This window comes from Platalea leucorodia, assembly GCF_965183815.1.
Source record: "Platalea leucorodia genome assembly, chromosome: Z".
Taxonomy (NCBI): domain Eukaryota; kingdom Metazoa; phylum Chordata; class Aves; order Pelecaniformes; family Threskiornithidae; genus Platalea; species Platalea leucorodia.
The window spans coordinates 45,357,853-45,381,638 of record NC_138858.1 but is presented as its reverse complement, the minus strand read 5'-3'; the positions used below and the strand labels follow the sequence as shown (position 1 = coordinate 45,381,638).

At 39.5% G+C, this 23,786-nt stretch overlaps 1 protein-coding gene across 10 annotated transcripts in view; it reads right to left on the bottom strand.

The window, feature by feature from the left end:
- NAA35 (N-alpha-acetyltransferase 35, NatC auxiliary subunit) overlaps nucleotides 1–23,786 on the bottom strand; it is a 38,802-nt gene that overhangs the window by 6,309 nt on the left and 8,707 nt on the right. For 6 of the 10 annotated variants that reach the window (XM_082336440.1, XM_082336442.1, XM_082336444.1 and 3 more), the window contains 13 exons: nucleotides 23,723–23,773; nucleotides 22,825–22,908; nucleotides 18,205–18,319; nucleotides 17,504–17,682; nucleotides 16,341–16,400; nucleotides 15,057–15,163; nucleotides 14,762–14,828; nucleotides 13,366–13,464; nucleotides 11,832–12,010; nucleotides 9,884–10,020; nucleotides 8,389–8,456; nucleotides 1,933–2,073; nucleotides 157–279 (listed from right to left, as the gene is read on the bottom strand). In XM_082336440.1, the coding sequence (XP_082192566.1) occupies nucleotides 157–279; nucleotides 1,933–2,073; nucleotides 8,389–8,456; nucleotides 9,884–10,020; nucleotides 11,832–12,010; nucleotides 13,366–13,464; nucleotides 14,762–14,828; nucleotides 15,057–15,163; nucleotides 16,341–16,400; nucleotides 17,504–17,682; nucleotides 18,205–18,319; nucleotides 22,825–22,908; nucleotides 23,723–23,773 (1,410 nt within the window). Of the gene's footprint in view, nucleotides 1–156; nucleotides 280–1,932; nucleotides 2,074–2,193; nucleotides 2,754–6,139; nucleotides 6,503–8,388; nucleotides 8,459–9,883; nucleotides 10,021–11,831; nucleotides 12,011–13,365; nucleotides 13,465–14,761; nucleotides 14,829–15,056; nucleotides 15,164–16,340; nucleotides 16,401–17,503; nucleotides 17,683–18,204; nucleotides 18,320–22,824; nucleotides 22,909–23,722; nucleotides 23,774–23,786 lie in introns of those variants that run through there. The other 4 variants (XR_014230691.1, XR_014230692.1, XM_082336441.1 and 1 more) reach the window with 4 other exon arrangements.

Genomic DNA, 23,786 nt, shown 5'->3' with positions numbered 1-23,786 from the left:
TAAGATGCCACCACCCTCCTCTGTCCACTTCTTAATCAAAGCACTCAGCTTTGCTCAGCGTTTTGGCAAAGTACGCTCCAGATCTCAAGCAGATCCAGCTGAAAACAAACACTCTATTATGAGCAAATACTCCTTTTTCCAGTATTTCAGTCTTACCTCGTAGTCTGGATTAGGAATATTCTCAAGAATCATTTTAGCTTGCTGGAAGTGTTTGCTAGCTGCCATGTAGAGATCTGATGACTGAGGAGGTGGGCTGTACTTATTTAAATCAGACATTTCCTAGTGTGTTACAGAAATATATAAATACATATTAAAATTAGTTACCAACAAATTGTATTTTTATCACCTTAAATAAAAATAAATTACTACATACAAGAAAAAAATTATGTCAACTAAATATTTTAAGAATACTAAAGTTGAAAACATTTATTTAAAATGGCAAATATGAAGCAGCAATACACTGCTTAACGATTATTTTATAGTGCCACAAAATGCAATGAACTTCTCATACTCTTTATAAAACAATCCCTCTCCTGAACAACTTGTCATTCATTTGCTTTAATAGTGCCATGAAGCAGGGGGAGAAATTACAGGAAAAAATAGAAGGAAAAAAAGTATATGATATTGTTTACTCAAATCAAGTTTACAGCAAATGAGATATTGAAACTGTTCAAAACTTCATTTTATATATTTTTAATATAATTTTGAAACTTCCAACTTTTTTTTTCCCCAGATTACGGATAAAAAAAAAGCTTCAGTGATGAGGAGGAAGCCATGATAGTCTTAATTTCCACTACAACGGTTCATAACGCTAAATTAGGGAGAGTGACTGGCATACAAAATAGTACAGTTTCAGTTCAGACAGACCTTTAGAAACTTCAAGTCTGGCCACCAGAAATCTAAATTCAACAAGAAATGTCCAAATTTCTGCAACTGAGGCAGAATAACCCCACAAATCAGTAAAGGCTAATAACCAGCTGGATGAGTAGCGGGGTTACTGTGAACACCAAGCTGAATACAAGCCAACAAGGTGCTCTTATTACAAATCAGACAAGCCTCATATGGGACTATACAAGCAGGAGTATGGCCAGCAGATCAAGGAAGGTTATCATCCTAAACTAAGTATCTGTGCTGTAACATCTGAAATATTGCATCCAGTGTTGGACTCACTCAGTTCAAGTAAGATGCCAAGACGGGGAGATGGCTGGTGCCTAGAGCACACGACCCACAAGGAGAGGTCCATGGACCTTGACTTTTCCAGTTAGACAAGGAGGATGTCAATGGGTAATCTTAATAGCAGCCTACAACTACTTGAAAGGCAGTTACAAAGTTGTCAGAAAACAAACACTCCTTGCTAATGGCAGACAATATAACTTGGGGTGAGAGGCTACCAGTTGTGGCTTGGGTAATTCACACCCGACTTAGGAAAAGAGGTGAATAGTGTAGCCCTCAATCAGGTTATCCAAAGACTAACTGGACCAGAAAAAGTAACTGGATCAGGTTAACCAAAGAGGTTGGAAAACCTCCATCCTTTGATTTTTTTCAGACTTGGCTAGACAACAACACAGCTGATGTGATCTATTAACACTACTCTGGGGAGGAGACAGGACAAGACAAGCCTCCACTGGTCCCTTCTAACCAACACTTCTGTGATTTAACACTCAAAATTACTTTCGTTTCATTTTCCTGTTTGCTTGTTGCAGAAATAAAAAACAATTTTTAAATGTCTAAGAGTCTAATTTTAGTAAGAATTCAAAGCCATATATTTTCTTTGCACACAACTAAAGCTAGAACTCCTTGGCATTTTGACTTGGCTTCAATAAGAACTTTGAGATATTAACGGCTTTTTTTACAATGACAACAATGACTAAAGCAGGTGAGCAAATGACTTTTACAAAAGCATGAGTGGCATCAAGTTTTAAGATTACTCACTTTAAACTGCAAGTAGTGCACTGGGGGCGGTGTGATAACACTGTTGAATGGAGCAAACCTGTGCTCATATCGAACTTGTTCGCTATCCAGTTCAAACTTAGGTTTTCTTACTTTGCCATCCATGTCAAATGCGATCATTGTCTAAACAGGAAAGGGTAAATATAGTGAAAGTGTTAGCTTTATGTCATATTTTGCTGTCAGCAAGATGGAAGTTATGATTTAGCTATAACTGGAAGGACAGAAAAATAGTAGAGAATTTACCATATCACATTATACACCTGAACTTAATTTCCAGTCCCACTAAAAACAAAGAAGGCATGCACTGTATGCTTGGTTCCTGTAGGAATAAATGAGATTGTGTTTTACTTTGACGAGATGCAGCTGTGGCCTTGAGGCTTGTTACAGGTTCGCAGGAATGCAGCTGTGGCCTTGAGGCTTGTTACAAACAAGTTTGTGAAACTCAGAGGCAGAAAAATAAGGATGAGATTGGATACATCCCTGAAAGAGGAATTCGCGTGCACCAGCTTGAAGAACAAATGAGTAACGCTGAAGAGACGCGTGGACGAAAGACAGTAGCCAATTAAATGGGTTTTGCTTGCTCGTGAACACTAGATCACATCATAAAAGGGATAGATTGTAAAAATAAAGGGTCTTCGCTTGTCTTCGCCTGAACTCATATGCAGAGTCCGTGTCTCATTCTCTTCAAATGGTGACCCCAACGTGATCCGGAGGAGGCAGTGCTGCAAGTAGCGTCCGGAGGGAACCCCAGCTGAACGACTCAAGCTGACGGCAGGACCGCGACTTTAATCCCGGGACATCACCTTAAGAAACAGGTGAGCAGCTGGGCAGTAATCATGGGAGCTAACATATCAGCTGAAGAAGAAGCTATAGTTAAACTTTTAATGCAGCTATTAGCGAAACGAGGAGTGAAGTATGACGCATATAAAATAAAATTATTACTGAAGTTCTTGCAAAAGCAAGGGGCTCCCTCTACAGTCTCTGCAGTATTTGATGTGAAAACTTGGGAACAGGCAGGGGAGACGATTTGGGAGGCGGCGTCCAGAGGGGACACCACCACCACCGAAGTCATGACCACTTGGCAATTAGTGACTGAGACCTTGCGCTCATGGCAAGCTGGAAAAAAAAAAAAAAACAGAAAAAAAAAAAAGAAAAAAAACAAAAGAAAAAAAAAGAAAAAAGAAAAAAAAAAGAAAAAAAAAAAAGGTACAAAACGCAGTCGCTCAAGCGGCGCAGATAGGGAATGATGAACTGAGTGAAAGCAAGCCCCAAGACAAGGAAGCTCCTACAGATTTGCGGGAAAATGAAAAGAATGAGAACTTGGGTGAAACAAACAAGGGAACAGGACTCAGACCGCCTCCCCCAAGTTCCATTCCAATGAAATCCACTCCGTCCTGTCCCCTGTGTCCGATGCAGCCACCCGTGCCGCAGGCTGTACCACAGCCTGAGCGAGCCTTCGACCCCCGGGATCGGTGGGAGCAGCTCCGTAGGGGAGCGCTGAAAGATGGAGAAACCACGGGGTTTGCGTTTCCGGTGCGGGTACAAGATAATAGACCAAACGAATAGATCCCCTTTCAATGGGATCTGATTAAGGAATTAAGGAAAACCGTCACTGTGTACAGTTTAAACGTGCCGTTTTCTTCTTCACCTGCTCCTATGGCTTCAACACCTCTGCTAGACCTTCCGATCCCTGCAATCAGTACCCCTCCACTTCCCCGCCCGCCCACCCCCGGCCCCTGCTGCGTCGGCACTCTTACCATCTTTCTCTACCGCTCCTGATACCAATACTCCACAAACCCATAATCAATTGCCGCCCGAGGAATGGGGGGCGTCAGCCCCTGCTACAAGGTGGCAAAAGATTAGACACCAAGCATTGCAAGCGGGAGATACAGCTTTTGGTTCAGCGATAGCATGTGCCGTCATACACAGCAACGCAAATGTCCCCGATGAGCATGAACCTTTTGGCTATAATGTTTTAAAAGATCTACGACAAACAGTTGCCATGCATGGACTGGGTTCTCCTTTTACACAATCCCTACGGGGAATATTTACAAATGAAATAGTACCATTTGATATATGCACGCTTACTAATCTTATATTGACCCCAATGCAAAAGGTGATCTTTGAAAGCACCTGGCGTACCGCCTGCCAAAATGCTACAATTGTTAATATGCAGCGACAAGGCGGCGACCCTTTACAAGGGGCAGGACTCCCACAGCTTATGGGGGATCCGCCGTTAAATCATCCAACATCACAGGCATGATTATGACCAGAGATATTAGCACAAGGCAGAGACCTTGCTTTACAGGCATTACTAAAAGTGCCGGATGCCAGAAGAGCGACAAAATCATTTACATTAATAAAGCAAGGGAGAGGAGAGGGATATATCTCATTCTTAGATCGTCTTAAAGAGGCTTTGGAAAAACAAGTCAAAAACGCAGAAGCAAGAGAGGTCCTACTCTTAAAATTAGCCTTTGAAAATGCGAATATGGACTGTACAAAAAGTGCTTTTGCCTCTAACAAATCCCTTCTTAATGGATATGATAGAAGCTACCCAAAAGGTGGGGTCAATGTCCCATAATATGGAAACATTAGCTACAGCTTTTGCCACTGCAATGAAAGTACAGCAATGATGTTTCTCCTGTGGTAAAACGGGACATTTTAAAAGAGATTGCCCACAACTAAGAAAAAGAGATACAATGAGCTCTAAACAGATAAGTACTTGAAATAGCCCCTGAAAAAGTGCAAAAAACTGAGCCTTGGAAATATCTGGGCTGGAAAATCTTGCAACAAACAATTGAACCTGCAAAAACAAAAAGGGGGAATGCCAGGAGCCACTCCAGCAGACAGACTAAGTAAAGCCGTGTATGTGTTAAACTACCTGAATATGTCTGAAAATAATATTCCTGTTACTATCTCTCATTTTCTGTCTCTTCAATCAAAAGATTTAATAGCCACCCCCACAGAGGGCTTGACTGGAGTCAGCGACCTTTCTCAAACCTTTCAAAGTACCCACCTGCTCAATATCAATACCCCAGAAGGGTCTACATTTACTGTACGGCCATATGTGACAAATTTGCCCATGAGCCTGTTGGGGCGAGACATAATGTCCCAATGCGGCTTCACCTTAAATTGCCCTGAAAATTTTCAGTAGCGGCCATTGATGAGCAACCGACAATGAAACTTATTTGGAAAAAAGAAACACCCATTTGGATAGATCAATGGCCGCTCCCCGAAGAAAAGGTCGCTGCCCTTCAAGAACTGGTCAAAGAACAACTTCAACAAGGACGTATCACTCCTACAACCAGCCCCTGGAATTCTCCTGTATTTGTTATAAAAAAGAAGAGTGGAAAATGGCAACTGCTACATGACTTGAGACAAATAAACGAAGCTATGGAAGAAATGGGAGCGCTCCAACCCGGCTTGCCCTTGCCAACAATGATACCCCGAAATTGGGACATAATCATAGTAGACTTAAAAGACTGCTTCTTTACTATCCCCCTACATCCTACGGATGCACTGCGTTTTGCGTTTTCGGTACCAAAAATTAACTGAGGCGAGCCAATGGATAGACACCTCTGGACTGTCCTGCCTCAAGGAATGAAGAATTCTCCAATGATCTGTCAAACGTATGTGGCTAAAGCCATATGTCCTGTATGACTAAAATTCCCGGAAGTGTATATCTATCACTATATGGACGACATTTTACTAGCAGGCCCCACAAGCACCATGGTGCGTGAAGCACTACCTGTTTTAAAATATGCATTGCAAAGCAAAGGACTGCAAATCGCACCAGAAAAAATTCAAATGGAAGCACCATGGAAATATCTTGGGTGGAAGATCTTACAACAAAGTATCCAACCTCAAAATGTGATCATTTCAGCAGACATAAAAACCTTGAATGATGTGCAAAAACTATTGGGAAACATAAATTGGATTAGAGCGCAGTGTGGTATTGATAACTACACATTAACACCCTTATTTGAGCTACTTAAAGCAGATACCGATATTAACATACCACGCCAATGGACGACCGAAGCAAAAAACACACTGAGAATCATAAATGAAAAACTCTCACTGCAACAATGTCACCGACGACTTGAAAATTTACCCATACAATTATATATCTGCAACCAAAACCAACAGCCTCTAGCAATCATCGGACAATGGGAGAACAAAGGAACAGACCCTCTCATAATGTTGGAATGGGTGTTTTTGCCACATCAACCTGCGAAAACCCTGGCTACTCGTATCGAAATGTTCGCCGCCTTGATAAAAAAGGGCAGAGAACAAATTGTAAAAATGGCTGGAGAAGAGCCTCATCTCATTGTCCTTCCTGTCGTAAAAGACTACTTAGATTGGTGCTTACAAAATAGTCTAGAACTTCAAATGGCCTTAGCAGGGTTTAGTCGAAGAATTGATACTCATCACCCCCCCCCAAATTTTACAATAATGTGAAAATTGAAGAGGCGCCACTCTACCAGTGGCAACCAGTTAAGGGTCAAACGGTGTTCACCGATGGCTCAGGGAAAACAGGAAAAGCAGTCATCACCTGGCAAAAAGAAGGTCAATGGCAAGACAAAATAGAACAAATTGAGGGTTCACCTCAATTAGTCAAGTTGCACGCCATTACCATGGCTTTTAGAGAATGGCCTCTAACTCCACTAAATATTGTATCAGACTCACTATATGCTGTAGGAATTGTGCAACGCATTGAAAGGGCACAACTAAAACACATACTGAAAGAAGACTTGTTTTTGAAGTTTAACGAGCTATTATTCTTAATAGAACAACGAAAATATCCCTATTGTGTAATCCACATTAGAAGCCATACAAACTTACCCGGGTTCTTTACAGAAGGAAATGCACGAGCAGATTACTTAACAAACATTACATTACATACCCCAGTACCAAACACACTTTCTCAAGCTCAATTATCGTATCAATTTTTCCACCAATCTGCCAAAGCTTTTGTGAAACAATTTGCAATCTCTATGGGGGATGCAAAACTCGTTGTGCAAACATGTCCAGACTGTCAACAACCATCCTGCCCATTGTTTGTGACAAACCCTAGGGGACTCTCTTCCCTTCAGCTCTGGCAAACTGACGTGACTCATGTACCCGACTTTGGTCGGCAGAGATATGTCCATGTTTCCAGAGATACCTACTCCCATGCAATCTGGGCCACCGCAATGACAGGTGAAACTAGCTGGCATGTACAAAGCCATTTCCGAGCTGCCTTTGCAGTGCTTGGTATTCCAAAAGAAATAAAAACAGATAATGGCCCTGCATATGTCAGCCATGCGACACAAAAATTTTTCCACACATGGGGTATCACTCATAAGACAGGGATACCCCATTCCCCCACAGGGTAAGCTATTATAGAACGTGCACACAGAACCTTAAAAACTCTATTGCAAAAATAAAAAGAGGGGGAAGCTCAGGAATCTCCCCAAAACAGGTTAGGAAAAGCTATATATGTACTAAACCATTTATCGCTGCCTTTTCAACATGAAGATGTCACACCCACAGTCAAACATTTTAAAGCTATGGAGTCGGGAATGGCACATATATCACAGGAGAAGGAGATGGTAATGATGAAAAATTTAAATACTGGGTGTTGGGAAGGGCCATATCGGCTACTAACTTGGGGTTGAGGGTATGCTTGTGTCTCAACAGATGTAGGACCTAAGTGGGTACCTGCAAGGTGCATAAGACCGGCTCTTGCATCGGATAACAAGAATGAACAGCAGAAGACACTGAACTCCGAGAAGACTGATGAGGAATGACTTATTAGATAACTCCAAATTAATCCATAAAGCAATCAAAGATTTGAAGTTAGCAAATTACAAGTCAGTGATGGATTTGATTGGCTGAATCACCTACTAACAAATTGGGGAATTGGCGGGTGGATAATGTCTCTAATCAAAATAGGTTTTTTCTTGTTACTAATATTTTGCACTGTAATAATGATAGTTTCTTGTCTAGTGTCTTGGGTACAGAAAATGCTATAGAATATGATTAAACAAGCTTTTGTGATAGAAAAACAAAAAGGGGGATTTGTAGGAATAAATGAGATTGTGTTTTACTTTGACGAGATGCAGCTGTGCCCTTGAGGTTTGTTACAAACAAGTTTGTGAAACTTAGAGGCAGAAAAATAAGGATGAGATTGGATACATCCCTGAAAGAGGAATTCGCGTGCACCAGATTGAAGAACCAATGAATAACGCTGAAGAGACGCGTGGATGAAAGACAGCCAATGAAATGGGTTTTGCTTGCTGAGTGAACACTAGATCATATTATAAAAGGGATAGATTGTAAAAATAAAGGGTCTTCGCTTGTCTTTGCCTGAACTCATATGCGGAGTCCGTGTCTCATTCCCTTCAGATTCCCATTGCAAAAAAATGAAGCATTGTTCAGCAAGCACAAATAAATTACCTTGTACATCCCAGCACACATATTTTGGTATGCTTGACTCATGGTGATCTCTCTGCTGAGAGGGCGAACTGCAAATTTCACATAAAAATATTTTTTTTATTCAATGTAAGTACACGTATCAATTTCAGATCAAAACAGTTCTTTCAAATTCTCAGAAAGTGAGAATTATCTCAATTATATTTTAAAATAATGACAGAAAACTGAAGCATAAAAAGCATGGACATGCATTTCTGCTCACCTGGCTCCTGATTACACAAAATATCTCGACATACTTAACAGTCACATGAACACCATACTGCCTTCAATGAAATAAAGTGGTCCAAACAGTCAATGGTACTGGCATGTCATGATACAACACTACACAATAGTCTAGAATTTAAAGCTTATAGTTGTGAAGCCTGTTTGCTTAGTTCATGGATTTTTTTAAACTTTTAAGACTAAAAGGTTAAAGCATTTTTATCCTAATAAGAAAGATTTTTATCCTGATAATATTCCTTTAGGCTCCTCTTTAGCTTCCAGTGTTTAACTACTGCCAAATTGCCCCACACTTGACATCTTTTTAAAAAGTATGAAATACAGTATTAATTTTCTGAATTTCTAGAGACAAGGGAATTTAGTTGATATGACCTAGAGTTGTTCATATCTAATTGTTCGTTCCACTTGAAAAGATAACAAGGATAAACACACAAAAAAGAAGGAATAGCAAAGAATAAAAGCGAGCTTCTGCATGGTGTTTATTAGCAATGTTAATGCTAAGATAACTTCAACATACCACAATCTTAGTACCACTTAGACATGGCAAATCTGTATCAAATGATATTTAGACACTGGTTTTGGATGCCTTTTTGGTAGCAGGCTTATATCTCTGACCACAAAGCCAGACCGCTATGATATAGGAAGGGAAATTCTCCTTTTCTCTCATGCATATACACCACAGGAAGCATGAGTTTCTAAAGGGGCTTTTGCACAACAGTACTACCACTGAATTGAAACAGGGCAACTCACCATTGTAAAATTAAGAAACACACTTGAACACTTTCTGAAGCCAAAGAGAAATTACAGAAATACACTGAAAGTTTAGTCTTTGAATCTAGCTACAGTCACAAAAAATGTTAATTCTGCACGAATTAACTGTAAAAAGGTAGTATTATTAACTGTAAAAAGGTAGTATTTTTCAAAGGTAATTGCTCTGGACCTGTTAGTTACATCTCACAGGATCCAACACATAACACAATTGGTGAAGCTGTGAATACAAATGAGTTTGGGTTTTTCCGAAAGACCTATTTAAAAGTAAGTAAATAAATAAATGGGAAATTCTTACATAGTGACTGACTTTTTTCATTAAAAAGTTTTACATTCAGGCTTCATAAACGTCAGGACATTTCTCCTACCCACATCAGTGTTGACTCTATAAATTATGAATTTTAATTCTACATGGCTGCATGGAGGGCGGGGGGAAAAAAGTCTGAATTGAGTATACTCTACACCTAAATACCTTTTTTCTTTTTCTTTGTTTTCTTACTACTACGGCCTTTCTGTTGTTCCTCCATTATTCTCTCCTCTGCCATTTGAGAGCTGTCAGCGCGGCTCAGTGTTGACATCAACCAGGCATAGAGGAACTCTGATAGATACCTATAATAAAAACAGTATGTAGCTGTTATATACTACAGTGCAAAATGCATTCGTAATGCGCACAGCCTCACTGAATGCGAAGTTGTTTACTCAAAGAACTAATAGCAAAGGACAACTTTTAGGGCAGTTAAAGCTCTTCATTTTGCATGGCTGAAATCAACGGATTAGTCTGTGTTCTGTTTTGGATGTTTTTTAAGTAAGACTCTGTACAGATTCAACCACAGACATCTCAAGGTATGCAAGTTTCTTATATGTCTACTAAGTGAAGTCTAAGCTGCTTATTATTTCAAACCCTATATAAGATCAAATTTTTCTATCATTCTTCTTTCCCCAGCAGATGAAGCATTTTTAAAAAAGATATCATGTTAATGTCTTTTCTACTTTTGTTAGGAATTACTGTTTTGAGAAACAAGGTTACTGCTGATTTGTTTCAAGCATTAAAAAGACATGAATTATTAAATAAAAGGGCCAAGCCCACAGGAACAAGAGATCCATCTGCAATTCTTTAAGAGAATTTAAGACAAATCTTTGAGAATTCTTTAAGAGCTCTTTCTTAGTAAGTGGAAGTGGGTTCAATAAATCTCTAGACTGACTTCAAGTCAAAAGGAACAGGGAAAAAAAGAGTAGAAATTACAGATCTGGAGCACATGAAGAAGAAATAATACTTCATAAGAAGTCATAATTCCGAAGAAAAATTACCGAGAAATAATTATGAGTTTAATTTGCACATTTCCCCTCAGAAATTTCCTTTTTTGTTCTTCACTTACAGTAAAGAGATAAAGCAGTTGATAGCACAGTTCCAATTAAGTGATTTTATTAAAATGGGGGGGGGGGGGAAATAGGGGCAGGTAAAAAGTACTGTCTTAGAGAAAGCTGGGTATACTTATTGAGGTATTACTTAAAGAATATTGCCATCTTCTGGTAACTATCTGGAGTATTAATTTTCTCACTTAATGCTTAATCAACTAATGAAACAGCATAGAAACATAACGAGATGCACTGAAATTCAAGTCATTTGAACTGGTCTAATCTCTCAGAAAGAAGGCTTACAGCTTACCTAGTAAGAGTTGATCGGTAGCTTCACAGGGGAAAAAACAAACAAACAAACAAAAACAAAAAAAAAAACCAACAACCAACACAAATCACCAAAGTACAGAAGCACTTTAACACAGGAAGGTTCAACATCAGATTTTTAATGCTGAATCAAAAATGAACCATCTAAAATCATTTATCGTTCGGACCAAGTCATCAACTATGAAAAAAAATTTAATGTGAATGAAAGTGGAAAAATAAAAAGCATTTTGACTCCATATAGTGCAATCATTTTCACTAAAGGCAGATGCCTCTTCAAATATGCTCACAGAATAAGAGGTTATTTTTACCTAGTCAACTTTCAGATTACAGTCACAGCTTAAAAACTTCTTAAAAATACTAGAGATCAACAAGAATATTGATCTTGGTACTACGAAGACAGGAAAGAATAAAGGAAATTGCTTTCCTCCTGCATTCTCTTGCCTGCCAAAATTGGGATATTTTTCATTCATTGTCATTAGAAGACACTGTTTCAAAAAGCTAAATCGGGAATGAATTACTATTTAAAAAAAAAAATACACTATTTAGTAAGTCTAGAAAAGAGGCAAACAGATTTTTTTTCTCTAATTGTAATTTTATGAATAGGTAAACAAAGTGCTATGCTGAGCAAGCTTAAGATTAAAAAAAATCATAGTTGAAGGCCTTCCTTTAAATATTTGCAATTATGGCTCTGTGGGAGCATCCCTCCTCGAACAGCTGTCAGTAAAGAATCATCTTACCAATATATGTAGTAATATTCATGCATACTGTAAAGTTCCAACTCAAAGCCACTCAGAAGATACTGTATCATAATACGAAGGTTATGATATAGGACCCAGGTGCCCAAGCAAGCCAAATGTTGCCTTTGTGGTTCCTGCTTCAGCAACATACTATGAAGTGCTGCATCTACTTTCTCTGCCTATTAAAAAAGAGAACAAAGTAACACACGGGAGGAAGAACATTTGACTGAAACAGCATCCAAGTTCTGCCAGAAATAAAATCTTCACAAAATCTGATTACAAACTGGGTCAGTAAAGCCATGCTCCAGATTAAAAGACAGAAATATGTTTTTACAGATACTGCCACCTTTATAGTCTAGAACTGTCAGAAAACTGGAAAGTTATCCACATAACTATAAGTAAATTCTGCTGCAGAGAGAAAAAAGATATTCTATACAGTAATACAGCAATAACATTAGATTTTTTTAAATTTAAAATTTTAAAAAGTATTTATATAGAGATTGTTAGCAGTCATGCAAGCACTGAAACTCAGAACCCATTACAAGCTTTTATTCATTTTGCTATATTGGCAGTAATTATTTTTCTTTTTTTTAAAAAAAAAAAAAAAACCCAAACAAACTAGCTGCATTGAAAAATTAAACTTACAAGCTTAACATGCAAGAAACACAGTGTGGCCCACAAGAGAAACTCATATATTGCTCAGACAAATTCTTAAAAAGTAATTGTATGGAAGACATGAAGTATCCCACAGTTGGAATATTATCAGTAGTCCTGAATAAATGAATCCATAAAACCTGTTACAAAGTGAAAAAACCAGTATGTCTCAGCTGCAGTACTGCAACAAACTCTCAACCAAACCATGTTGAGAGAAGCTGGAGCACACAAAATCTGCCCCCCAACTCCAAGTTCCTCGACTGTTCTCCTTAGCATGCACTCTTGGAAAATATTTTATTATTTCATGCCTCTCACTGCTGAAGAAATACATTTTCAGCAAGTGAAAATATACCTTTCCCTGTCATCTTTCACTCCCCATTCTTGAGAAATGTTCAAAACCAGCTGGAGCACATATTTTTAAGAGTTATTATTTAATTTACATATATTTTTTAAAACCATTATAAAATTTTGCAGTTTACATCTTACATAGCTGTAAGACTGAATTTTCAAAAGTGCCTTGCAAACATGGCTCATCCATCTCTCCCTGGTTACATCTTGCAGACTGACAGTTACAAGCAGGATAGAGACTACAAGCAGTGGAATTACCATTAAATTCCAGGCATCACAGCAGGTTTCCCTGAAGTCTACTTACTAGACAAAGTTAATCTTAAAAAATGCAATACCTTTTTGTTCAACAGGTCTAACAAAGTCTTTGGGTGCATCCTACAGACTTCCTGGGCTGCATTTTAGTAATCCTCATCCTAAAGATTTTAGGACAGAGGAGTTGCTTCATTCATCTAGAATCTAATACCTCATGCTCCACTCTGATAGGAATATACCTGGAAAGAAAAGTTTCCTGGCCTGCTGCCTAGGACATTACCTCATCCTGGAGGGTGGCAAATTCCTCAAGAATGTGACCCAGTTTATCTCTCTGACGAGCTCTATTGTGTCCATGGATTTGAATCAGACTACAGAATGGCTGAAAGAAACAAAGTGTAGGTTTAAATTTTCAACACAACTTTGAAACTACAGGAGGAGTACTATGATGTCTATTTAGGCACCTGTTTTATACATCTATATTAGGAGGTGGGTTCCTTAAGGCTCCCCAGAAAGTGTAGGCTAGCAGGCAAGCAAGCTCTCTGGAGTGATGCAAGAGCCTATTTCTCTGTACACAAGTCAACACGAGACTGAGTAAGCATCCTTTAGGAATCTGATCAGAACAGAATGCTTGGGGTAAGAGAGATGTTTCTTATGCCTAAATCCATGTGCTCAGGTGGCCAAGAAGGCCAATGGCATCCTGGCCTGTACCAAGAACAGTGTGGCCAGCAGGACCAGGGAGGTGATCGTCCCCGTGTACTCGGCACTGGTGAGGCCGCACCTTGAGTCCTGTGTTCAGTTTTGGGCCCCTCACTACAAGAAGGACATTGAGGTGTTGGAGTGTGTTCAAAGAAGGGCAGCGAGGCTGCTGAAGGGTCTAGAGCACAAGTCTTACAAGGAGCAGCTGAGGGAGCTGGGGTTGTTTAGTTTGGAGAAGAGGAGGCTGAGGGGAGACCTTATTGCTCTCTACAACTACCTGTAAGGAGGTTGTAGCAACACGGGTGTTGGTCTCTTCTCCCTAGTAACAAGTGATAGGACAAGAGGAAATGGCCTCAAGTTGCGCCAGTGGAGGTTTATGTTGGATATTACAAAAAACTTCTTCACCAAAAGAGCTGTCAAGCACTGGAAGAGGCTGCCCAGGGAAGTGGTTGAGTCCCCATCCCTAGAGGTATTTACAAGACTTGTAGATGTGGTGCTTAGGGACACGGTTCAGTGGTGGACTTGGCAGTGTTAGGTTAACAGTTGAACTTGATGATCTTAAAGGTCTTTTCCAACCTAAATGATTCTATGATTTTCTTAGATTTTCATTGTGCCATATTCAATAACTGAATCTTTTAAAATAATTTTTAAAATTTTTATACTGGGGATAATGTAAAAATAGTTTTGTTTTTACTAGTGCTATGCATTTGTTTTGTGACATGAAATTACCCTGTAAAGAAGTAGTAGGTGCAGATTTCTAATAAAGTGAAACGTTAGTGAAAAATCTGGAAGCATAACACAGGAAACAAACAACAATTATACTGGCTTTTTAAAAAGTGTTACCATTTTAAGATGGCCAACTTCTGCAATTTTGCCTTCATGTCAGACGTCTAAAAAAACTGGTCTCATCTTCAAGCATAAGCAAATCTTGAAAGTGCTCATATACACATTAACATGCTGTAATTGGAATGAACACTTACCCGAACACAATGTGTCACAAAGGAATCAATGTAGTCCTTCGCCTGGTGATTATTATAAAGACAACACCTAAAAGGGAAATATCGACATACATACATTTATAAATGTCACCAATCTATGTAACATAAAATTAAAAAAGAAACATGAGTGCAGCAACAGCAACTGACTCCTTCATACATAAGCACTAGTAAGTACAAAATGTATATGTTCTTTATATGTCTGTCCTTGCTTTTGTAAGCAGAAATATTTTTTCATCAAACATGTGAACACATGCAAGTAAACTCAAGATCCACTTACTTTGGAGAAAGTACTGGAGGACTGACAAAAGACCTTAAAGCATCTTTTACCATGTCTTGCATGAGGTGAGTGCCAAACACCTTCTTGTTATCTACCAGGAAAGTTGTCTGAAAGTGAAAATGTGCTTTTAGAAAGACGTTTTAAGTTAAAATTAATGCTTTAGAAATTACTAATAGAAAGCTCTTACAGTACCTATATTACATCAGAAACTTGTAAGATTGCTTTAAGAATTAAAACGGTTCAGCTAGGTACAAGGTTACAGACTAAAAAATAGAGGCATATTGAGATCTGTCGCTTCTGTCATATTCCCATGACACAAGATACAGCTCTATTACTTGCATAAGACAATGCCTGCAAAATGATTTTATTTCTTGGACTTTAAAGGTGATGAATTAAGACCAATGCTTCTAAAGATTAACATAAGTTATGCGGTTTCCCTGGACGCAGATAAAGGTAAATCTTCAGACTAACGCAGACTTTTTTCTACAGCTACAGATACTACTGCTTTCATTGGTCACATCTGATGCTCATTCCACTTCCCTCCACAAGTGCTGTGTCCCTTTCTTACATGGTTCTTCAGCAGCTGGAGAAAAAGTTCTGCTGTCAGGCACCCACAGGGATTGCACAAACCCGTGTAGTGGAAAGTCAGAACACACACCCCATGAAAATATTTTACTTGCCAGTAGTTATGCCCCATTGGCTCTATACGTGGTTTAATCGGGATCAAAAGAAAAAAAGTTCTGACATCCAGGGACACCCCATTCAAATCAAAACCTCCTATAAGGAAGTATATTTTACTCTGAGTTAAGGAATATACGATATACTTTCAAGGTAAGTGAAGTAGTGAGAAGAAAAGTAGTAGCCTGTTGTTCCCCAGTCATCAGTTTTACTGTTGTAGCAATAGAGGCAGTCTACACATGAAATCCAGTCCAAACAGGGAGGATGAATAGAAACACCAGCCTCAAACTGAGACAGCACATGGAGAACAGCATAAAAATGCATGTATAGGCCCAGCTTTATGGCAGGGAAAAAATTTTAACACTTTGTGTTTTAATTAGCATGCACTAACATGATCTAAACAACAGTATTTTAAAATGTTTTAAAAAATTAGATCAGAAGATAAGCCTCCATATACCTAATACTTAAGTATCTCCAAACAATTTTTACCACTTCTATATTATTAAGTGGTATGCAAATAATTTAAATATTTTAAAACAAGACAATGAATCCCTACTTATAATGAATGCAGAAATATTTTATTCAAAGACATAGATTGGGACTTACCTGTAACAGGGATCTTGAAAGCACACATGGAGATTGCTCACTAAATTCACAGAAAAAATCCTAATTTACATTTAAGGAAAGAAAAAGACAATTCAGGTTAACATGCCAATTTTTATACACACACATTTACATTTTTATACAGATACACCCATTTGCATTTTTGTATATACACGTATATATACAATTGTGGAAATACACCTATATTTTGTATACACAAACACTCAGACATGCACACAGTGTAGCTCATACAAATTGTAAGAAAGTAAGCATAAATAATTTGAACGAAACAGAACACATCATGACGCTAAAATCTATTTTTTCTGCAATTACTTGCATTTAACAGAACAAAAGTTTTCTGAACTTTCTTCTTCAGATGCAACAATTAGAAGGATGATAATACAGAAAAAAGATACTGTGAAACTGTTAAGATCACAGCATAACTGAACCACGTATGTAACAAAACTGCAGTGTTTAACTGGTACCAGATGCTTCATCCAAACACTGCTTTAATTAACAGGAAATGGGAAGACAAAAGATTTTTGCTTGATCTTCGAACTGATGTAACTGTAGCTCTTTTCTCAGTCAGTGAACATATGTATGGTAAAAAGTATTTCAAGCATTTAAATATCTTCTAATAAACATAGGCAGTAACTGAGAATAACATCACTTATTCAGGAAAGAACATAAGCAGGTGCTTAACTTTATGCCTGTTCAGGCAATTACATGCTTAAACAAACAGGTATTAAGTGCTCTCTTGTGTTATAGGCACATGTGCAGAATACTGCTTACTGAATCTGAGAAAATCAGGAATATAGCAAGGAATTATGTCCTGCTACTGCTGATGCAGCCCTTCAACCAAAGAGTTACAAGGAAATCAACTTTCTTGTGCTCCACCACTAACAAGCATAATTACTTAACAGATTATGGGAAAAATGGGAGGTTTGAGAGGAGAAAAGGTCTTTGTCAAAAAAAGAAAAATATTAAGTATCAGGAAAGACAGCAAATTTTGAAATTGTACATAACAGTGGGAAACAACAGAAGATTTATACATACAGCTCAGTTTTTTCTCCAGTGATCAATAACATGTATATATGGAATGATTTTTTACAAGTTACATTTTAACATCTTATCTTTGGCTATAAATAAGAAATATTCATGCTTACCAGTATACAGTGCAAATTAGTTAAGTTGACTACTTCACATACAGTTTTTATTCGGTCTATTAGTTTGGAAAAATAATTGACCATTTCTTCCCTTTTAATTATCTTTGCATATCGAGGGAAAGTTGGTGGCAGCAATCTCTGATTAACAAGGGGCTCAAAGCCCATCATAATAGGATGATCTGACGAAGGAGAAGGGGAGAGAGAAAAAGAGAGAGAGAGAGAAAAAAGCTGCATATAAGCTGTGTTTTCAGAACTCACTTCAAACCTGAACATATAATACAAATTATTCAATTAGCCAACATTAACTTTTTAACTGTTAACTTCCAGAAACACTAACTACCCAACTGAGACAATGATTACTATTTAAAAAAACCCAACCCTCAACACCTCAGCATATACCTGTCCAGAAAGTGAGGTGGTGTTCCCTTTTTTAAAATGGCATATATACTGATTCGAAGCGCAATGTATTTAGTCAAAAGTTCACATCATCTCTGTCTTTGAAGTGACAGTATTGCTTTCAGAAGAACCATCATTTAGTGGAATAAAATTAAGATCAAACAATGCAAATCTGTAACAGTTTACACAATGAGTATTATTAGTTCAGAGTATATAGCGATTTTTAAAAAAATACACATAGATATTAAAGTTTATCAAGACAGTATATTTATGAAAGGAAAAAAATGGAAAAATTTGATACATACCTCCTTTAGTGGTATCATTCTGTGCCTGGATACCATGATGCAACGAATTGTGGATGGCAGAAAGCAAATCAGCTGCCTGAGTCATTAGTTTCTGAGCTTCTGCAACTGCACTTGTCTGAAAGGCAGGTAATAGTTATTCACATTACGAACCAACATATTTTGACTATAGAATTAATTCCAGTATCAGAAAAAATAATGATATTAGGATTCTAATGTCTGTACACAACCAGTTCTGAAAAAAAGAAAAAAAAACCCAGACGATTTTTGTGCAATAAAGCGTTCTTTGTATTTTACATATCTATACATATATTTAGTATTGTATTTTTTGCAGCATAAGACAAGCCTTAACAATAATTACAACTGAAAGTCTACACTACATGCAAGTCCTCTACTTTTGATTTTGAAGAACTGGGGCGGGGAGTGGCCAAAAACCACCAGAAAACTCTTCCGCCAAATGAGGCAGAGGACTGCAAAGACAAAAAAAATCTCCTATCATTAGAAAATGCAGAATTTTTGAGAATATAGACAAAACTCAACCTATCAAATGAAATGATATCACTACATAACATCAGAAGATACCAGATGTCCATTAGAAATCTTATCTGCTGACATGCTGAATTTTCTGATGTCCTAGGAATCCAAACCTGTTAGCAAACTGTATCATTTAAAAGAGCTCTCTGTAAAATCTAAAATCTTGTTTTAAAAATACTGGACTAACAGTCCCTGATGGAACTTCAAATATTTGAAATCTCATGCCAAATTGAAACTTGACTTCTTTTAGAAAAAAAGTTGTTTAAAACCCCCTGAAGATCTAATAGAAGCTGAACAAGATCCGTAGATCTGCATAATATATGCTCATGTATTACAGCATCCACAAAACTACTAAAAGAATAAGCTGCTAAGCAGATCTAATTCAAATCAGTCGCTAATGTAAATAACTTATACTTTAAGTAATCAGACTTTAGCAACACTAAGATAATCTGATTTTGCACAGATCATTAACTTGTAGCAGTTAACACAGACAGAATTTGGTTGTACATCAGTGTACATCACTTTTATGTCAGTTTGATTTCTGATATAATGAATGGTTATACTCAGAACGCAAATGTTCTCAGCCACTCAATCACTTTTTCCTCCACACTGGTATCTATGATGATGATACCTGCACCTGACTTTCAATTTAATCAAAGTCTTCTAAACTGTACAGTATGCAGCTGCTCCAAGAGCAAAATATGTGTGAGAGACTCCATGCCACTTAAGCAAGAAACTTGTTTATTTCTTTACGAAAATGGAACTGACAATAAGCAACAGAAAGATATTTATTCTTGTGTAAAGAAAAAGTTCTTTACACAGAAAGCTTTGTCTTACGTGACGTGTGATTCTACCCCTTTGCCCTAAAACATGCAGTTCCTTCCCCCCCGTCAACAACTAGGAAATCTTATATTCAAAAAAAGCAGGCAAATTGCATGGACGGCTGTTATATTCCTCTTCTCAGACCAAAGAAGTCTAGCTACAAATTCAACACCACATGTAAGGAAAAGCTAACAACTCTCTAGAGATGGATAAAACACTGATCAAGTCAGGTAACTCCACAGAAGGGGACTGAACTAGAGAAAGAAAAGTGTTGCTCATCTCTGTGAAAAGAGTAATCCAAACCCTGTAAATATTTTTAAGTGTTCTAGAATGAATATTCTTTCTCTCTACAAGGCCATAATAATGTCAGCTACTAGTTTTCCCTCTATTTTCTTTAAAAATGAACAAAAGCTGAATGGTTGCCACTGTAAGACTCTATCCAACCCTTTACCTTCAGCAACACCAATTCAAATCTACAGAATCGACAGAATAATTGCTTGACCTTAGAGAATGAAAAAAATGAGTATTTCACAGGATGTCCTGGTTTCAGCTGGGATAGAGTTAATTTTCTTCTTGGTAGCCGGTATGGGGCTGTGTTTTGGGTTTAGGATGAGAACAATGTCGATGATACACTGATGCTTTGGTTCTTGCTAACTAGTGCTAAGCTGTCTCTAAATAGGTGCTAAGTGGCGCTCACACTGGTCAAGGACTTTTCAGCTTCCCCTGCTCTGCCGGGTGCACAAGAAGCTGGGAAGGGGCACAGCCGGGGGGGTGGGGGTGGGTGTGTGGGGTGGTGTAGGGGGCTGCTGACCCAGACTGGCCAAGGGGCTATTCCATACCATATGACGTCATGCTCAGTATATATAAGCTGGGGGAAGAAGAAGGAAGGGGAGACGTTGGGTATGATGGCGTTTGTCTTCCCGAGTAACCGTTAGGTGTGATGGAGCCCTGCTTTCCTGGGGATGGCTGAACACCTGCCTGCCCATGGGAAGGAGTGAATGAATTCCTTGTTTTGCTTTGTTCACGTGCACGGTTTTTGCTTTGCCTATTTAACTGTTCCAATTTATTTTACTTCAATTATTAAACTGTTCTTATCTCAACCCACGAGTTTTCTCCCATTTACCCTTCTGATTCTCTCCCCCATCCCACTGGGGGGGAGTGAGCGAGCGGCTGCGTGGTGCTTAGTTGCTGCCTGGGGTTAAACCACGACAGTCCTTTTTGGCGCCCAACATGGGGCTTGAAGGGTTCGAGATAATGACAGATTTGATTGGAATGTGCTAGATCAAATTTATAGCTGTTATTGCTGTTTAGCTGTTAATCAGCAGGCTTCTGTGCTTGCCATGGGGCTTGCTCGCCTTACTGTATGTTAGAGTCTAGTGCTCGTTAGTGGCTGCTTTTTGCTTTTGCTGCTTGCGGTACTGCTTATCATCTTACTGTGCTGTGCCTGGAACATTTTGATAACAGCAATGGCCACGCGCCTGGGCTGGCAGATGGCCAGGGCATCGCTGCTGTTTCTGTGCTGCTGTACTGGACAGGCTGGAACTCCAGTGTGAACTCGAGTCGAACGGACTGTGACCTGTGGACGAGTCCCTGTGGGAGCACAACACCCCAAAGTGTCTGTGGACGTGGATAATCCCATGTCAGAGCAGCCCATGGAAGTTAAGAGTGGAGCAGAGATCCACCTGCAGCCCATGGAGGACCCCATGCTGGAGCAGGTGGATGCCCGAAGGAGGCTGTGACCCCATGGGAAGCCTGCGCTGGAGCAGGCTCCTGGCAGGACCTGTGGACCCGTGGAGAGAGGAGCCCACGCTGGAGCAGGTTTGCTGGCAGGACTTGTGACCCTGTGGGGGACCCACACTGGAGCAGTTATTGAAGAACTGCAGCCCGTGGGAAGGACTCACATTAGAGAAGTTCATGGAGGACTGTGCCATGGGAGGGACCCCACGCCGGAGCAGGGGCAAGGGGAGGACTCCATTGCAGTGTTAAACCCTATAACCTGGCCCAAAGGGGCCAAGGGTGGAGACTGTAATGGAAATACCTTTAAATTGTTGTGACCTGGGATTTGAGTTGCATGTTATGGGAATTACTATAGTAGGAACCCCTTGTTGCTAGCCAGGCTAGGAGTAAGGGGAGGAGTTCATTGCAATGTTAAACCTGGCCCAAAGGGGCCAGGGGTGAAGACTGTGATGGAAATACCTTTAAATTGTTGTAACCCATGATCTGAGTTGCATGTTATAGGAACTACCATAGCAGGAACCACCTGAACCAATGGAGGAGAAGCCTTACAAGAAGCAGTGCAAGTGCAGCGGTGACCTGACCTGAGCTGGCTTTGGTGCCCAATAACTCCACGCAACACACCACCTCTCCTGTCCTGAGCAACCACTATCACAGATGGAGCCCAAAGTCATGGACTAAAGGAGCTCAATGGACATTTTTGGGAGAACAGGGGTGGTGGTTAAAGAGGACGTATTGGATAGTGTGGGACCTGAGCATGATGTAAATGGTATGGAATAAGGGGTGGATGCTGTCCTGGTTTCAGCTGGGATAGAGTTAATTTTCTTCTTGGTAGCCGGTATGGGGCTGTGTTTTGGGTTTAGGATGAGAACAATGTCGATGATACACTGATGCTTTGGTTCTTGCTAAGTAGTGCTAAGCAGTTGCTAAATAGGTGCTAAGTGGCGCTCACACTGGTCAAGGACTTTTCAGCTTCCCCTGCTCTGTAGGGTGCACAAGAAGCTGGGAAGGGGCACAGCCGGGGGGGGGGGGTGGGGTGGGGGGGTGGGGGGGTGGGGGTGGTGGGGGGGTGGGGGTGGTGTAGGGGGCTGCTGACCCAGACTGGCCAAAGGGCTATTCCATACCATGTGACATCATGCTCAGTATATAAGCTGGGGGAAGAAGAAGGAAGGAGAGACGTTGGGTATGATGGCGTTTGTCTTCCCGAGTAACCGTTAGGTGTGATGGAGCCCTGCTGTCCTGGGGATGGCTGAACACCTGCCTGCCCATGGGAAGTAGTGAACGAATTCCTTGTTTTGCTTTGCTTGCGTGCACGGTTTTTGCTTTGCCCATTTAACTGTTCTAATTTATTTTACTTCAATTATTAAACTGTTCTTATCTCAACCCACGAGTTTTCTCCCGTTTACCCTTCTGATTCTCTCCCCCATCCCACTGGGGGAGTGAGCAAGCGGCTGCGTGGTGCTTAGTTGCTGGCTGGGGTTAAACCACGACACAGAATCACAATGCAAACACACAAACACCAAATGAACATACCTCTTTCTTGGTAAATGCTATTAGAACAGTCAGTAGTACCCGAGTAAACTTTACTCTGCTGAACACAGCTAAACACTGTTGATGCTGTAATAAAAAAATACTGCAAATTACTAAGCAATATGCATTAAATCCTGAAACTTATTAAAAAAAAAAAGAAGAGATTTATTGGAGTATGCTCTCTAGTCTGAAAAATATGGTATCTAGTATGATTCTGAAGAAAAGCCATAGAATTTATAGAAGAAATCTGTACTGCAGTCAGAAAAGCACTAACACACTTCGGGTAAAGCACAGCCACTGGCTGTATAGCTATCTCCTATGCAAATGCCATTCAAATCTCAGCTTAAGTGAACAACCACAAAGTATTAAACTGATTTGCTCTCCTTTTTGCTGAAGATCTGTGTTAAAAGTAATTTCTGAAGAAAATAACATTACTGGGAAAGGAAACCCATACCATTCTAAGTCAACCACATCAAGTACAGCAATCATCACTTTTTCTGGAAGGAGCTACACTGCTTTCATCTCCTCTTCCTACTTTCTCCCTTGATAGTGAGGCTGCCAGCAGCAGTAAAAGCTGCTGGGAAGGAACTGACGGAAGAAGGTACAGGATAGATAAGATCACCTACTTTGCTGATGGCTTTTTCTTGAGAGGTAGGTGCGTAAACAGCAGCACTGCAGCAGCATCACTATTCTGCCGTTGGGATCGATCCAGAACTCTAGCCCTTCAGAGCATAAAAGCCTACCTGCTAGCCTGGGATTTGCTCAGGGCCATGTTTAGAGCAGCTCAGATATAACAGCAGTGGCAACACTGGTGACACGTTTTTCACAAGCTGGTAACTACTGATTAAAGTAACACTGTACTAATCCATGAAATCCAGAAAAAAAGTAAACAATTCATTACTTCAAGTTCAACTTCTGGATCTCTCTCTTCTCCTTGTCGACTTCGAGTGCTCTAGAAGGCAAAG